Here is an 18,273-nt window from a genome sequence, read left to right as displayed (position 1 = left end):
TGTCCAGAACTACAACCTTGACATAAGCCATAAAAAGGGGTCCGATAATGTTCTTGCCGATGCACTATCTCGTGCTATGTAAATAGAATGTTCATTGTAAGGTCCAAACATACTGTTTGGATTTATATGTGTGGGGGTGTTACGTGCCAGGCAGGCTGTACTGGGTGTGGTTTTCCTTCCCTCCTGTGTTTCTCTCTTCTCCCTGTCTTCTGCACAGCTAATCAGCAGCTGATCGGTATCTGCCTGTGCACCTGAGTCTGATGGCTGATTGGATCCTCTCACCCTCAGCTGGCCTATCAGCAGCCAGGGCCGACCATAAAGGAGGCACCCAGGAAGTCTTCTCGCTCTCTCACTCTGGGCCTGTTGCTGATGAAGGAGCCTGCAGTGTTTAGTAACTAAATTCACTTTTTATTGTCTGACCTTTTTTGAAAGTGTGTGTGTTGAGAGGTGGAGGAGTTAGGTAAGTCTGGGGTACCCTGTACATTTCTCACCACGTAGCTAACTAATGTTTAGACACACTAGGTTAGCGGATTGTTGCCACCCCTGTATATTGTTTTGTCAAAGTCTTTGTAGTTTAGTTAGTGAGGGTTTTTGTTTGAGTTTTGGTTTCAAAGGATAGATGTAGAGATAGGCCTGGTTTTGTTATGCTTGTTTCTTTTGTTTGGCGCAATCCTTTGACTCCTCCTCCTCCTCACCAACTAAGGTTTCAGTTATATGTCTGTTCGGTTCTGGGTTTACAAAATAAACCTTTTGTAAACCGTTACGCTGACTCCCTCATTAATTATTGGTTGTATGTTATTGTCTCCAGGTCCCCTAGACCTTAGTGGGGACGTAACAAATGGTAAAAACATAATCAACAGTCGTGCATGTTGGTCCAATAAACTCATACGAGCAACATTTGGTCATGTTAGAAACATTACAACAAGATGGTCACACATTCAGTTCAAGGAAATGTCTCTTTACTCTGACTTTGAGACTTGATATTGAAAAATGTGTTGTGAGACATAGGATTCCAGTGAAAGTATTATTGGTGCTAAAGCTTCATCCACTGATACAGAGGAGCATTCCAGCAACATTGCTGTGCTCATCAGGCTCATTTCAGCACTCCAGGTGTTTTTCCATTATTAAAACAGAGAGCTTGGCCAGTACTACTACCCAATCATGAGAATATGTGTTAGTGTGTGACCTGACATGGCTGAAGCCCAGTTTCTCGTACAGCGACACAGCAGCGGTCTGAATGGAGCTGGTCTCCAGCACGACCTTGGAGAAGCCTCGCTCCTTACAGAAATCAACCACAGCCTGAACTCAGCCTGAGCGCACACACACATAAGTGTGTGGCAAACTGTGAGTGGAGATCCACGGAGCCACGGCTGAGAAAGGTGTGTGTGTGTGTGTGTATTATCATATATTGATATAGGTTAAGCTACCAAGTATTATACAAAATAACTCAAATAAACCCCACTTTTACTGAGTGCAAAATTAAAGTGATGAAGAGATTATTGCATCAATTATTATAATACAATCATTTAAAATATTGTGCCTATATGTGCAATTCTGCATATTGAGTACTTTGTACTTTAAGTATATTTTGATGCTAATACTTCTACTTAAGTACAATTTGTAATGCAGCACTTTTAATTGTAACAGAGAATAAACTGAGTACTTCTTCCATCTCTGTTTATGCATTATTTCACCAGCTATGACAAGATGGTGCATATGAGATATAAAATTAGTTTATACTGCTGTGTATTTTACACTACAACAATTAATCTTACTAAATCAGGGATGGGCAACTTGGATGGTGGTAGGGGCCACATCATTGATGTACTGGCCACCAGGGGGGCACAGATTCACTTGGAACACACACACACACAAATTCCATGTATTGTATGTAATTATTAACAAATATACTAAGTCTGACATCTTCATTGACATTTTACAATCTTTCAGGGAACATAGTCTAATAAGCTCACTAAACAAATATCAGTTCACAGAAATGTTATTTAATATTTACAAGTGGCATGTTTGTATTGAACATGTTATTTAACAGTGGAATACAACTATTTTTAAACTATTGGAAAGCACGGAAAATGCGTGTGCATTAAGATGAAACATTAAGATGCCATCATGTACGGAGCTCGCGACGTAACTAGGAGTCTAGTGGACGGTATCAGTTCTACAAGTAACACATATGTTTACTTTTTTTTTATTAATTACGTTGTTTCAAAATTGATCTGAGGTCCGCAAAAAGAGGAGATCCTTGTACTAAATAAACAAATCTGTAGAAACTGTGTAGAGCCTGCTTATAAAGTTCATAAACTCAGAAGATATTTTGTGTAGTAAAAAATGCAGGGGAAGTGTCATTAAATTGGAAGTACCGAAGTAACATACTAGAAAACATGTATTATACAAACATCCTCAATCAGAGATAATCTAAAATGATAATTTCTCATTATGGGAATATTTTTGGGGATTTATGAGGCTATTGATAATGCAACAGGATGCAGCCTCACTACCCAAACAGAATATGTCTCAACCACATTCAGGTGTCTGTTCACCATCAGCAGGTGTGAGTCCTGCGGGATGGACCCATATACTGTGGATCAGTGGTCCCCAAACTAAGGCCCGCGGGCCGGGTACGGCCCGCCTCCACATTTGGCCCGGCCCCCTGAACAATACCAGAGACGCATTATGATTTTTTTTTATTTTTTTTTTTATTTTTTTTTCAGTCTGGCCACGCGAATCCTAGACTAGCCCCTGTCAAAATGTTGTGCTCTATCGAAATCAGTCGCATTGACCCGAAGACACCTTTTGAGTTGTATACACTGTTGGAAAGAGGATATTCATAGCTTTCTAATGATATCAGGATTGTTTTTGTACTTCAAATATTAAGCGAAATATGTCACATTATATAATGACTGTCATCATTTTGAGAAAAAGGCCTTCAAAGTTGTCTCTTCTCTGGAATCCATCGATCTGATTGATTATTAAATGATCAAAATACTACCGAGGGAAGATATCTTCGTTTGGAGGGGAAGCTCGCGAGTGTGTGTGTGTGTGTGCTTGTGTAATTTTGCGTTTGTGTATTGTGTTTGTTTCCCGGGGAAAACACTCACGAGAAACACCGGCTGTTGTTATGCCTGCCGTTCTCCGCTTGTAATTATGCCGAAGCTTCAAAGTTGTATTTATCATCTGAATTTGCCGAAACAAGTTTAATATTCTGAAAGCCAAGACTTTGTTTAATTGAAATCAGATGAAAACAAACTGTAACGGACCCTGCAGTGTTATCTATGATTATTATACTCTTACATTCATAATTTCAGCGGAGTGAGGGGGGGGGGGGGGGGGGGGGGGGGGGGGGCGGCGCTGCGGAAGAGCAGATTGCGAGTGAGAAATAAATAAATTGGAAATAAAAGTTTCATATTCTGAAAGCCAAGACTTTGTTTGTTTAAAATCAAACAAAACACCCGAACCCCGAAAAAATAGTTTTTTTTACGTAAATCCACGTTTATTTTTGAGAGATTCTGCTCTGACAACTAAGCTAAACTTTTACCTGTTAAGATTGTGCACGGCACAACAGAAAGTTACAGTAATTTTCAATGGACTTTTTTTCTGTGAAGAACCCAGAGAGGGTTATTTGGTTATTATGTATTTCATAAATAGTGTTTTTATTTCCTGACTTTTTTCTGTGAAGATCCCGGAAAGGGTTATTAATATTTGGTTATGTGTGGCTTTCTAGAAAACAATAAATGTTTACGTTTAGACACCCATGCGATCGTCACACTTTTTCTGTTACAAACTGACCCGGCCCCCATCAGAGAAGGGAAAAGTTATGTGGCCCTCACAGGAAGAAGTTTGGGGACCCCTGCTGTGGATGAACCTGTACGGTCTATGGGTGAAACACATTTTAAATGGATTTCCATGCAGCTGCGCCACCCAGTGGTAGAACATAAAATCACACACTGTGAGAGTCAGTGCTTCTTCTTTTTTTAACACTAGTACCCTGGTTATGTGCAGAGGTGGAAGAAGTACTTAGATCTTGTACTTAAGTGAAAGTAGAAGTAACAGAGTGTAGGAATACTCTGTTACAAGTAGAAGTCCTGCTTTCAAAATGTTACTCAAGTAAAAGTAGACAAGTATTAGTATCAAAATATACTTAAAGTACCAAAAGTATTTGGTCCATTACAGAAGGATATGTTTTGATTATAATAATCGATGCCTTTCAAAGCTGGTAAAGGTAAATTTAATAACTGTGTATGCTGCAGGGTAGCTTGTGAATTTACGTGTTGTTATATTATACATCATGAATCCAAGTCTGTGGAGTAACTAAAGGTACAAAATATATGTAGTGGATTAAAAGTCAATTTACCTCTGAATTGTAGTGGGGTAGAAGTAAAAAATGGAAATACGTACTTAGTTACTTCTCTGGTTATGTGCTTGTACATTTAAATCATTTAAACGCCATAAAATACATTCTTAAAACTGTACCACATTATGACTTTAAAGACCTTTTGAACATTATAAAAGTGGTTTATGTTATTTAGTTTTATGGGAGACTAAATTACAAACAACTGTGATATTGTTTGGAGCCGTCTCAGCCAGGAAGAATAGGGTTATGAGGCTTCATTTAAAAAATATATAAACAGTTGAGGTCCCCATTTGTCTCAGTAACACTTGCGACTCAATAGTGTCTAGTCTTTCAATTGCAGTTTTTACATTACAGGATTCTCAGTAATTGACACAATTGGTAATGCAAGTTATAATGAGTAAGCAATAAATAACACGTGAATGATGGTTCAACAGAAATAAATAAAGGATTCTACATATATTCAAGTACAGCACTCAAATGGGACTTTAATTATTTTTCGTATAGCTTTAACTTCGAATTAAAATGCAGGACTTTGTAAAATATGTGGTATAACTACTTTCTTTAAAGAGGTAAATGTTTTGAGTATTCATTCAACCTCTGCCTGTCATAGTAAACGCTACCGTACCTTAGAAACACTCCCTCCTTTTAATACCTCTTACAGACTGCCTTTCATTTAAAGCAGTTGTTTTGATGATGATCATACTGTACATAATGATATTTAAGTTACTCAACAGCTTTAAGTGACTAAAACAAAAATAATGAGTGTCTGAAATTTCACTTGAACAGTGAACAATGTACGTGATAAGAGTGGAAGACTGTTTTACTGTCTTTATGGAGAAGTTACAGCTTTATCATTCCTATTAAGTTTGTTGACCTCCTGTAATACCAGGAGAGCTCCACCCAATTTCCACCTGAGGAGAAGTCTAATCAACCACAATATGTACAAAATTAACAAACCCCCAAAGTACACCCTGTAGCAAGTAAAACTCTAACACAGAAAATACCTATCTATGCTGCCCCAGAACGCCTCGTTGGAGATTTGTCTTTTTCCATTTGTTTCTTCTTGGGTATAGTGACGTATTTTGGTATAGTTACGTTTGGACCAATCTGCGGACCTCCTCACAAACACACACAAACACACACACACACACACACACACACACACACACACACACACACTCGGCGGGACGTTGCTAGGCTCGCTGCTGCGAGGAGCGGGACACTGTGAGCTGGCTCACTGGTGTGGGGTCGGCGAGACAGCAAGACACCGCGGAACTCAGCCTGAGCACACACAAACTCCCAGCCAGGCTGTGGGTGTTTGTGTTTCGGGCTGGGTTTCGCTGTGTCTCGCTGTCTCGCAGGCGGCCACTGGGCTCACAGGGAGGGGGGGAGGCAGGAGCTCCAACAAGCCGTTTAGGACAGAGTGAATACAGAGATGCTGTATGAGAAACCAATGTGAGTTTGGAAAATTGCACAGTATACATTTATTTTAGCATACCTCAACAATGGAATTATGATCAGTAGAAATGGCCAAGACATGGGACCTTTAAAGCAAAAGATACACCTTTGGAGGTGGTTTATTTGTTGTGTTTTTGTGTAAAAACAATTACATGTGATCGATAACATTTGATATAAAACAACAGTAGTGGAATCTACAATTAATAAAAACATAATCAACAGTCGTGCATGTTGGTCCAATAAACTCATACGAGCAACATTTGGTCATGTTAGAAACATTACAACAAGATGGTCACACATTCAGTTCAAGGAAATGTCTCTTTACTCTGACTTTGAGACTTGATATTGAAAAATGTGTTGAGACATAGGATTCCAGTGAAAGTATTATTGGTGCTAAAGCTTCATCCACTGATACAGAGGAGCATTCCAGCAACATTGCTGTGCTCATCAGGCTCATTTCAGCACTACAGATGTTTTTCCATTATTAAAACAGAGAGCTTGGCCAGTACTACTACCCAATCATGAGAATATGTGTTAGTGTGTGACCTGACATGGCTGAAGCCCAGTTTCTCGTACAGCGACACAGCAGCGGTCTGAATGGAGCTGGTCTCCAGCACGACCTTGGAGAAGCCTCGCTCCTTACAGAAATCAACCACAGTCTGAGCCAGCTTGAAGCCTAGGCCCATCCTCCTGCACGATGGAGAGATGATCATCCTGAACAGTTCCCCGTATCTTTCTTCCCCACTTTGTTTGGCCACTACAGCCACCATTCCCATGATCTGGGTCCTCCCATCCACCTCAGCCTCCGCTACCCAGAAACAATCATCCAGTCTGCTCAGATAGTTACCCGGGATGTCCTGCATGTCTGTCCGGAGTTTCTCCCTAACGAAGCCGGCGTATACCTCATGACAGCAGAAGTAAACGAGACCCACCCAGAATCCTGGTAACACCACCGACCCTAACACGGAGCCGAGCAGGTAGCCAGCGACACACAGAGCCAGGACGATGGAGAGATGGAGAGAGCTGGTCATGGCGGTTCGAAAACACGGACCAATGTGCTCGTTGATGCCTACGCTAAACAGGTGGAGCACTGTGTCCTTGTCTGAGGGACGATACTGGCGGATCAGCAGCTTCATGACCGGAAGGAACTAGAATAAAATAAAATGAAGGATTTACACATGAAATCTGACACAAATGTATTTGAGTGTGTTCATTTTGGGAGCCAATATAATGTTATTTAACCAGGTGAAGCCCCTTGAGATCAAAAGATCTCTTTTTCAAGGGTGACCTGCAGGACATTAGTTACACATGTAACATAAAAACAACAGAACAACAATAAGGATGACAAACAACATAATGTACAGGGTACAGTTTACAAACTCTATTTACAGAGACAGGTACCATGAGTATCAAACAGCATGTCACCTAGCTGAGTTTTAAAATGATGCAGGGGAACCAAAGTGCTCAGTTTTAAACATGTTTGCAGACTGTTCCAATTTAGTGGAGCTGCACAACTAAAAGCTTTCTTCCCTAAGACAGTCCTAGCACTTGGCACATTTAATAAAACAATATCATGAGATCTCAGGCAATATGTACTTTCAATTTGTCGAGAGATCAGAGAGCAGATATAAAAAGGTAGTTTACCCAACATGGCTTTGTAAATGAACATGTACCAATGACTGAGCCTCCGTACAGTTAGTGAAGGCAGACCTGCCTTGGCATACAGGGTACAGTGATGAGTAAGTGCTTTACAGTTTGTCACAAATCTCAGGGCACTGTGATAGGCAGCATCTAACTTGTTCAGGCAATAGGCAGGTGCATTCATAAAGATCAAATCACCATAGTCCAGCACAGGTAAAAAGGTCACAGTGACTAGCCTTTTCCTGGCTTCAAAAGAGAAACAGGACTTGTTTCTGAAAAAGAAACCTAGTCTAACCTTCAGCTTTTTAAGCAGGTTATTGACATGAAGTTTAAAAGTAAGACAATCATCAAGCCAGATACTTAGGTATTTATAACTGGTAACCACTTCAAGTACTTGTCCTTGCATAGTAACAATATCCAAAACAGGCTCTGGTGTCTTTTTAGCTTTTGAAAATAGCATTACCTTGGTTTTATTAACATTTAAAATAAGCTTAAGTTCAGCAAGCTGAGTCTGAATAATGTTAAAAACAGCCTGTAATTTAACACCAGCCTCCTTAATGGAGGGACCTGCACAATACATCACGGTATCATCAGCATAAAAATGTAAAGTAGCTTCATCCACATTTTCACCTAAACTGTTGATATATATGGAGAATAAAAGTGGACCTAAAACAGATGTAAATGTAGTTTTAAATTGTGTATACATTGCTTGTTATTAGTGCTTTACTGATGTAGATGCTAAAAATATTAAGAGTTGCAATGATGAGTAAAATATTCAACTTTTTCAATTACACTTTATTACCCTTTTTTTGGAAAAATATTCAATTAAAAAAGATTCACTTGTTGTAGCTTCTTAATGTGAGAAGGCTATTTTTTGGTTTTACATTGTGTATGTATAGTAGAGTATATTGGATATGAGGCAGAACAAGCTTCAGTAAGAACTCACCTTGGCCTCTGGTAAATTCAGATGGACAATAATTTCTGTCTTTTTCTAGATGAAACTCTAAAGTATATTTCTATATATTCCTGTAGCTTAGGCCCTAGACTGTATATCGTAGTATAGAGTACTCAGCAGTATTTTATATTGTGAATTTGTGTATACTTAATGCTAGTGTTCATTTGTATTCTTACTATACTTGCCGTTTTAACTTGTGTAATGCTTGACAGTACTTCTGGAACAAAGTCATTTCCCAATTTGGGATAAATAAAGTTTATATCTATCTATCTTAAAAATAATGTATTATTATTTATCACTACATTACCAGATCAGCAAAATATGTATTAAATGTAGCTAGGTATTTGTCCAGCTGTTTTGCTTCCAAGCTGAGTCTGAGAAAAGCTAATATCCCTGATTGTCTCTCAGATGATGGTTTTTTAAAACATAACATTGTGCTGTGTTAAAGTGTCTTGTAATAACATGTAATGACCTCACTGACAGTGTTATTAATAAGAGACTCGCTGTATTGGTGACTATGTTTTTAATTGCTATGTTGTACGAGTACAGTAGCCTGTACAGTAGTCTGCTGACTAAATAAGGTTTAGGAGGGATACTTTAAAATTGCATTTTGTTACAATTAGAACTTACCTCTACAAAATGTTATCAGTACCCTGACCTAAGTATCACAATCAAACAGTAATGTAACCTGACTACTTTCAATTACTTTTGGATTACCTGAATATCAAATGCGATGCACCATATGTGAAATAAATATCAATAAGATGTGTAAGAAAACACAACAATGTAACCTTAGAAAGGAAACTAAGATACTTTGTATCAAAAAGGTGTCCTCTGTCCTTTAACAAGAAACTGAATATGCTCTATTTAAGTTTAAAACAGTATATGGAATAAGAATATCCACTGTATTTTTACAAAAGCCGGTATTCACTTAATGAAATGTCAAGAAGAAGAAAACCACAACATATACAGCAATACAAAACCCAAGTATTCCATATGATTAACAGGCCAGAATAACCTAGTTTACAAATGCTGTTTTAGTTACAAGCATTCACATTAACAAATCAGGTGTCCACCTACTGCATTTTTTAAAAGTGTTGTAATGTGTAATATGTGCGTTATATTTATGTAATTTAATTTGTATTGGAACTTTTTAAACCTAAGGCCTAATCCCTTTTTTTGTGTGTAGGCCTATGTACAATAAGAAATGTCATATAGCTAGCTGAACCAGCTGAACTGTTAGCATAGCCCCATCTGTAAACTCACCAATTGATTAGCACAATACGTCACAAGCTAACTCTCATCACATACATAACAGTGTTAGTTGAACAATTAATTTCAATATAATACTGAGCTCACGTTAGAAGAAACTAAACAATTGTAACTGAAAGTAACGCTACGGGCCTGCAATAAACTATTTGATCTGTTCTAGAAACCCATTGTTAATTTGTAGGCTACTGCCGCACACTTAAAGATCACCAAGCGTAACTTGTCGGATAGCTTTGGTTATAACACTAACTTTATATGAAAAGTGAAGTTCTCCATACTTACGTTACTCTGTCAACTTGTGAAAGTGGAGGTCCTTGTCGGTGAGCAGACCGAACACCGTCTGGCATTAACTGTGTGAACATTGGAGGAAACAGTAACTTATTCTGTTCGAAAATGAACTTTACCGGGGTTAACGGTCATATAAGCACGGCGTGGGAGATATTTTAATAAGTGTCCAATCTTTATGTCGGGTCAAAGTGCAGAGAAAGGTTGAAGAAAGAAGATAGTGAATACAACGCAACTCGCTGAGTTTGTGCAACACCGAGGGGACCGTGGGCCTCTCATAGCCATAACATGGAAACAGACGCCCCCTATAGCCTTATCATGGGACAATTGGACAGTTAAATACCCCCAAAACGAATTTTTGTTCGACCTTTATACATAAACCCCAAATTACCAGCGGCGGAAGACTGGAGGAATACTCTGTTACAAGTAAAAGTCCTGTATTTAAAATGTTGCTCAAGTAAAAGTAGAAAAGTATGGCATCAAACTGTAACTAAAGTTCCACAAGTTAAAGTACTCATTATGCAAATTGGACAATTTCAGAATAATATATTAAAGGTTTTGATTATAATTATTGATGCATTGAAATGTTATCAAAGCTGGTAAAGGTGCAGCTAGTTTTAATTATGTTGTATGCTGCAGAGTAGCTTGTGGATTTTACTCCAGGTGTTACTAAAGTCGGATGTAAGTGTTGATTATAAGTAAATTACCAGATTTTCAAAAGTGTACTACAGTACTACTTGAATACTTGGTTAGTTTACACCAATGCAAATTATTGATTTAGCTGTGTAACATGTTTGATAATTTAGATGATACACCTACGTTTTTCACTTCCTTTAATGCAGGCTTAATCTCTGGGTTACATCACTGCAGTTGACGTTCAACCCAATCAGACAGGGTGGATGGTGAAAGGAATGGTCAGTGATGTCTTTATAACACTGACCTGAGAGTGATGAAGAGGAATCACATTCATGATGAAGACTCATTGTGTCGCTGCTCTTGTGCTGAGTCTCTCCTCAGTGTGCCAGCCTGCGTCACTGGCCTGTGAGAAGCTGCTACAGCCAATGGACAAGGCTCCAGATGTAAGTCTCTTTTCACATTTATAACTCCCATTGCATTTGTGTTAGTTTTATCGGACAAATCTAGGTTTAAACTACTGTACCAATTTGTGCTACATATATTTTTCCTTAGGCAACTAAAACCGTAACTATAAAATGTGCATTTCGAAACATAAATTAAACTTGCATTTTATATATAATTTGTCTTATTTCAGTTGACTGGGAAATGGCGAGTCATAGCCATAATCTGATATTTATTGGTTGTCATAATGCGTGAGTTATGTTATTGGGTCAAGGGTTGACGTGGACATTACCTCTACAGACACACCAAACAAATGTATTGGTAACTTCAATTAAAAAACGTACGCAACCTTATTTACTGTTATTGTGGTTCATTTTTCAATATGCATATCACTCTGTATTTAGTATTTGTGCATCATACATCAATATGTCTTGTGTGAATGTTCTTTCAGTTACATCTTTAATACATGCTTTTCAGGTTAGGAACATGCCTTCTCAATGTTACAAATCCACTCGTGTATGGGAACAGGCATCCCCCCTGAAATAAAAACGGTAAAAATGATCCCCCTTCTAAAACTGTCATTCCCCCCTTTCCATCCCTTATGTAATTTTATCAATGAACGTGGCACTGGTATTACTGCTATTTCAACATTAATTTTGCGCATTTTGAGTAAAATACTGTGGGCGAGTGAGCACGCACACACGCAATGACATTTTTACCAAGTCACTGACGCTATACTATGCGAGTGCCCTAGAGGGCGACAGAGCGCCGTGATGCGCCTGTTTGATCGATGCTAGAAGCTGCATAGCAGCACTAGCACTAGCGCAGGTAACGGTCATCACAATGGCCAAGCGACCAGGAGGACAACGCGATCTGAGGGACTTCATATTTAAAAATACTAAAAATAACATTTCAGGTAAGTCGAGAGTCATTAATCTTAGTCATTACTCATTACTTTAGTCACCAAAAGTGGAATCTATGGACATAAGCAGCAATAACAACTTAGTTTGGAGTTTAGCTATACGTTTTTCTCTCGTGTTAGCTAAGACTCAAAACTGTTGATGAAATGATACCACCAGCACCAGAAGAGCTGAAACCTCTCCTTCAAGCAGTGAACACTCTGGTCATCTCCACACCTGAGTGTGAACGTGGGTTTAGTCAGATGAACATTTGAACCACAACTAGAAGCTCCCTAGAGGTTAAAAGCATGTCAGCCTTGCTTTTCATCAAGTGTGTTGGCCCTCCACTGAACAAGTTCAGACCAGATGTATATGTCAAGACTTGGCTTCAAACCCATTGCTTAGCTAACAATCCGAAAGCAAGAGCCAGAAAAATTGAGACCAAAAAGCATGATTATGAAAATCTTTGGAAACTTCTATGAGATGGGGGAGAGTGGAATTGACAACATTGGTCCTATTTTGTATTATCTTATTTGTATTATCTGTATAATCTTTTAATATATTTTCATATTTTGTAAAGAATTTCAATTTGCACTTAATGCCCTGTTAAAAAAAGTATCATTGGGAATGTTAACATAAAATATTTGTATTTGAACTGCAATAAAATGATGACGGATCAATATTTTTCTAATTTTTTTCCTCAAATTGTTCATGAAGTGTTTAATTTACATAATGATTGAATTAATTATGATACAAATGTAACCCTTTAGATACCAGTTTTGATCGTATACCAGTAACTGCTTTTTTTGAAAAAATACACTATAATTCAATATTCTAAAAACTATTTTGACTTTATTATTAGTATAATCAGTTGATCCATCTGAATAATAAATGAGGGCCTGTTAACCACAAGATTTGTACCATAGACTTCCATTATAACCACATATTTGTATCCCCTCCCCCCCTTTAAATTAAAGTGAAAAAAAGATTTTGCACTAATTGTCCTCTGCATTTGACCCTAAATGTTAGTGGTGCCATGGCAGCCCGGGGACCGACTCTAATTCTGAGGTGCCTTGGTCAAGAGCAATGAAAGGAGTATCTGAACATCCATAACATGCATGTTGTTTTGGTGTTTTAGGAGTATAATAATTATCTTTATGCTGGTTGGTCTCCCACCCTCGGCGGGTTATCAGCACAAATTATGTCCCCATATGATAAAATCCACCATCCCCCCTGATTTTTTTTTACAACTTGAGTACTGGTTATAGTTCTTATGTAAATGATTTAATTATTACCATCCATATGCTTTAAGTGTTTCAACAGCCCCCATGGTGAACCAGCGGTGCTGCTGCAGAGTGGCTGTCCTGACTGTGTCGTTTTGAAGCAGGACAACGCTTTTATATCAAAATATTTAAAAAATAAATATTATTATTGTCCAGTGTTTCCCACATAATTTGATTCTATTTGTAGAGGCACCGCAGAACCTTCAGAATATTGATAGGAATAAAACTGGAAGGTTTGGTGTATGTACGCTACTGAATTGGACATTTCTCACTCAGAATATGAGAAAAAACTCACTTTGAGTAAACAACCTTTAAAGATTGCTGTGAGGCGCTACATAAACCCTGCTGTTCTTTGGATGACATATTGCACCTCAATGCGCTCCGTGAAGGTATTTCGTGTTCAGGATCATTTGTTTTTTGTCTGACATTGCTTCGTGCAAGTGACAATTGTTGTCGTCTTCTCTGTGAACGTTTTTTTCGCTGTTCTTTTGCCATTTTGAGATTTAAATTTCCAGCTAAAGCTAAACCAAGAAGTGTTTTAGCACACCACGTGACGTATTTGAACTAATCAGGTTGTGAGAAATTGACTCCAGCCAATGAGATTTAGTTTTTTGGTTTAAGACCCCTTTGTACTTTCACGATTGGTTGCTGATACAAAGGAAATTACCATATTTGGATCCGATGGGTTATGGCCATAGACTGTATATGTTAAAATGCCCAAGTTTACAGCAGAAAAAAACATGTTTCTACCCATGGATGCAATAAATATTATTATCGATATAGTTAGATTCCACCTTCATGATTATGAATCTGTGAGTGAATTGTTTTCTAACACGACCCTTTTATTTATATTAGGTCTTAAAGTTTTTGCATAAATTAGGGCGTGGTCACTTTGATGGACACGTACATGCCTCACTGTCAGCTAACAGCAACTTGTCCACTCTGCTAGGCTACAACCATAGAGGCTACAACGTTAGTTAGTCATAGTACTGTACTTGACCCTTTAGCTTTAGCCGTGTTCGTGGTGATTGTGCCTTTTAGGGAATATTGTTACAAATACCAGACAATTCAAATGTCGTGCTGTGCGCTTGAATGTACTAACAGAACTTCCAAGAAGTCTAAAATGATAATATTATACATGTTAACCCCGTTCGCAGGTGTTTGTGTGCTTGGTAGCTTAGCTTGTTACTTATTAGCCAGCTAAGGACGTAACCCTTTATGCATACATATACATTTTAGTTTATGATTCAGCCTTGGGTAAGACTTTTATAGTCTATGGCTATGACGCCCATAATGCTAAACGGGAGCAAATGTTAATAGGGGACCCAATTATCCCAGTGGTGGCCGCCAGAGCTAACGGAGCCGCAGGGGGCTAGCTCCGGGACGCCGGCTGGAGCTAGCCCCCTGCGGTTAGGTCCGGGCGGTGGAATCCGTCTTTTCTTAACGTGTGAATGACAAGCATTAAGAATAACAAAATATAGCTAATTCTCTTGCAGATTGTCTCATTTGATTATGAATGTAACGTTTATATAGGGGAACGACACTGTTAGCAGTAACTTGGTATGCATGTATTTCATGTTAGCTTAGCTTCTTAGCCCGAGCTAGCTCTGTTTACTTCCAGTTCAGAGGCAGCAGGTACCGCCTCGGCTCCGCCTCTTTGCCCTTATTTGGAGCAGGCGGGATTAGACTCTGACGTTGCTGTCAAGCCGTTAGTGGCCTACTCCGCCTACTAAGGGCTTCACGGCAACTCTGCAGAATCCTATGGGTGACGTCACGGACACTACGTCCATTTATATATACAGTCTATGGATTATATGCATGGTGCAAACAGCTGTCGCGGCCATGGATGTATAATAAGAACTGGGTTGCATTCCAATAGTCAATTTAGCTTAGGAACCTTCCTAACGGAGTGAAATGACCCGGAAATACCTCACTGGCAGCCATGATAAGTGCCGTTCCATCCATCCATCCATCTTCTCCCGCTTATCCGTGGTCGGGTCGCGGGGGTAGCAGTTCCAGCAGAGAGCCCCAAACTTTCTTTTCCCTGGCGACATCAACCAGCTCTGACTGGGGGATCCCAAGGCGCTCCCAGGCCAGCGAAGAGATATAATCCCTCCACCTGGTCCTAGGTCTACCCCTTGGTCTCTTCCCAGCTGGACGTGCCTGGAACACCTCCCTAGGGAGGCGCCCAGGTGGCATCCTAACTAGGTGCCCGAACCACCTCAACTGGCTCCTTTCGACGCGAAGGAGGAGCGGCTCAACTCCGAGTCCCTCCCTGATGACCGAACTTCTCACCTTATCCCTAAGGGAGACACCAGCCACCCTGCGGAGAAAACCCATCTCGGCCGCTTGTATCCGCACCTTGTAAGTGCCGTTCCAATTCTCCAAATGAAAGGAAAGGAGGTTTCAAACTTCCTTTATAACCTCCTTTAGCTTAGGAACCACTGGACCTCCCTAACCGAAAGGAGAGGAGAAAATGCCCAAAAAAATTGCCCCACAATGCATTGCAGCCGCAGCATTTGCCATCACAACAGTCGGCCGTTCACGGAAACAACCGATTATGACCGAGAAATGATATCATGAAAGTTACGGTGCTTATTAAGCATTTTAAAACGTATGTGGTAAGTTGCCAAAGTGCTTTTTTCTAAACGTTCATCAGTATTATAATCAAAAAGAGAAATATGAACGTTAGTTTTTACTGAAATTATCAAATAAAGTCAACATCTCAGTCTTTACTGAGCTGTGTGGGGTTTGTTCAACTTTTAAAAGATGTTTGAATGGTGATATACACAGTGATAGATGTTAAGGACTAACGTTTATAATAAATACATTTGTATTGATTTTAAGATATATTCATACAATCATACGTATTGGGATCATTTGTATTAATGTGGACCGGAGGGAGAGGGTGACGAGCATAAGTTTCACTTTCCTTTTTTATTTCAATTCCAACTTTGGTCATGAAGAATATGTTTCTCTGTTGTCCACGTTCATAAAGCATAAAGCAACAGCATCAGAGCACGGTGCAGAGTCTCTAGATGAGTTTATAGTAGTCCCTCGTTCTTATTAAACATCCATGTTGTAGTCCGCTGTATAGAAAACTGTAGTTTCCATAGTTTCCCCACAGCAGCAGACTCACTCAGCATTCATGACGTCCGCTGGCGCATCATAAACACGTTGGATAGTGAAAGTGCATTCGAATTCTCTAAAGTACCGCAGTCTCTTCTCCTAAGTCCTTTTGAATTCTCCTATCCACTATCCACTATCCCTTAACCCCGTGACGTTTCACTCAGAGGTCAAGGAATAGGAGATAGGGTTAGAATTTAGGAGCTGATTTTTGGATTATCGGAACGCAACCCAGGATACAGCGTGGGAGGCGGGGCCTCATTCATTCCTATGAGAGTTGCTCAATGGCGCATGATGACAAAATGGCCCAACTTTTGAGAGAGCGAAACGTCACAGATTACCCGGCATGCCTGAGAAGTACCCGTATGTGCATCATGATGTGCACTCATAGAGCATGCGCAACTTTAACCACGCCGCCCAAAAGGCTCGTTCACATTAAACATGTGAATTTGCGTACACGTAACAGCACCGCGCGTTCATGACAGCATGGTACTGGATTTATATTAACGAGGCGGCAGTTAGCAGCTAGCGGCTAGCTAGTAAATTATGCTAAATTACACATCAATCTTTATGTACTTTTATATTACGCTGACATCAGGATCTAGTGATATCCAAGCAACAGAGCTTAATTTAGCATGAGACTTGTGTGGGTTGTACATGAAACCACTTGGTAATATATACAAATGTATATGTTGAAGCCTGTTATGATCAATTGTGAGTTAAAACTTTATCTAAAAAGTAAAGCTGATGATGGAACAATAGCCTATTTCTTTTTGAAATGTGATGGAGTAAAAGGATAGTAACTGTGATTATTCATGTTAAGTAGCCCACAAGTAACTAAAACAATTGCAAGTGCAATAAGAAGCTACAGGAACGTTAATCTACGTCGGTAATATTAACTTCATTTAATACAACATTTACGGTACAAGATTTACATCATACAGCCCACTTAGTATAATATTTTACAAATGATGAATTACAGCAAACATGTGCAATATATCCATTATTACAGCTCCGTGGGCTGGCAGTAAGGCGATATGGCCTCATGTAGTACTGAACACGTAACATGAACATGCCGGGCGGCGCGGTCCCGTGGGTTAGATGCGCGTTCATAATGCTGAGGGAAATAACTCTCAGAATAACGTTATTAGCACATTTTTACAACTTGAGGAACGAATGTTTTTAATAACGTTCATACTGGGTAGTTTATTTAGTTTTAAAAAAATTATCCAAAGAGTTACAGACCACTCTTTCCCAATGTAAGTCAATGGGAAAAAGTGTTTCCGGGCCCAGCAACCTAAAGGAAGTGTAGTACCACCGTTTGACCAGCACGAATATTCTCATCAGACTCCGGCGCACTTCCTGGGGGCTTGGTCGCGGCACTTTATGTTACATTTGACGCAAATAGACAAACTATGGTCTAGTTGCACAAGATGGCGTCTATCAACTTCCGGCGGCTGGGTGTGCGGTTGTAAACTTCCGGTCTACAGTAGAGCGGTAGAGGGAAGAGCGATAGATAGCGTATAGAGAGGCGAAGTCACGCCCATCTACTTCCGGTCCATGGGACCCCGGAAGCGAAAAATTATACATTGAATTCAATGGAGAGAGAAAACGTATCTTTTGATCCCGTTTGAATTGTGCCACGAACTACACATATGATGTTTTTCAATCTTAAACAATAATTTCCATGTCAAAAAAGTCACATTTTGTCGTAAAACTGTTGAAATATAAGACTATGAAAAATACGCGACTACAAAGACTACAACTCCCAAATCCCATTCTGGGTCGCGTAAGTGATGTCACCGGCGATAATGCTCCAAGTGGTTGGTTCACTTTTACAAGATGCCTGTGTGCTTTGTACCAGGTTGTAATCACAAAAGTGATCATACCACTTGCTCGGTCTATCGCTTC

At 39.5% G+C, this 18,273-nt stretch overlaps 1 protein-coding gene across 2 annotated transcripts; it reads right to left on the bottom strand.

Moving 5' to 3' along the window:
* Nucleotides 1–762: 762 nt before the first annotated feature.
* On the bottom strand, nucleotides 763–10,254 carry nat8l2 (N-acetyltransferase 8-like 2). Of its 2 annotated transcripts, XM_034205787.1 has the most exons (3): nucleotides 9,975–10,254; nucleotides 6,481–6,975; nucleotides 763–1,293 (listed from the first exon to the last, which is right to left on the bottom strand). In XM_034205787.1, exons 2-3 carry the CDS (start codon nucleotides 6,961–6,963, stop codon nucleotides 1,099–1,101), a joined length of 678 nt encoding a protein of 225 aa, XP_034061678.1. In that variant the 5' UTR covers nucleotides 6,964–6,975; nucleotides 9,975–10,254; the 3' UTR covers nucleotides 763–1,098. The 2 variants fall into 2 exon arrangements, with proteins under 2 accessions (XP_034061678.1, XP_034061679.1); XM_034205788.1 differs by lacking the exon at nucleotides 763–1,293 and having other exon boundaries at nucleotides 5,915–6,975.
* Nucleotides 10,255–18,273: the final 8,019 nt, after the last annotated feature.

This window comes from Gymnodraco acuticeps, unplaced genomic scaffold (genome assembly GCF_902827175.1).
Source record: "Gymnodraco acuticeps unplaced genomic scaffold, fGymAcu1.1, whole genome shotgun sequence".
In the NCBI taxonomy this organism is placed as follows: domain Eukaryota; kingdom Metazoa; phylum Chordata; class Actinopteri; order Perciformes; family Bathydraconidae; genus Gymnodraco; species Gymnodraco acuticeps.
Note: the sequence above shows the minus strand (reverse complement) of the source record. Positions and strands in the feature narration are given on the sequence as shown.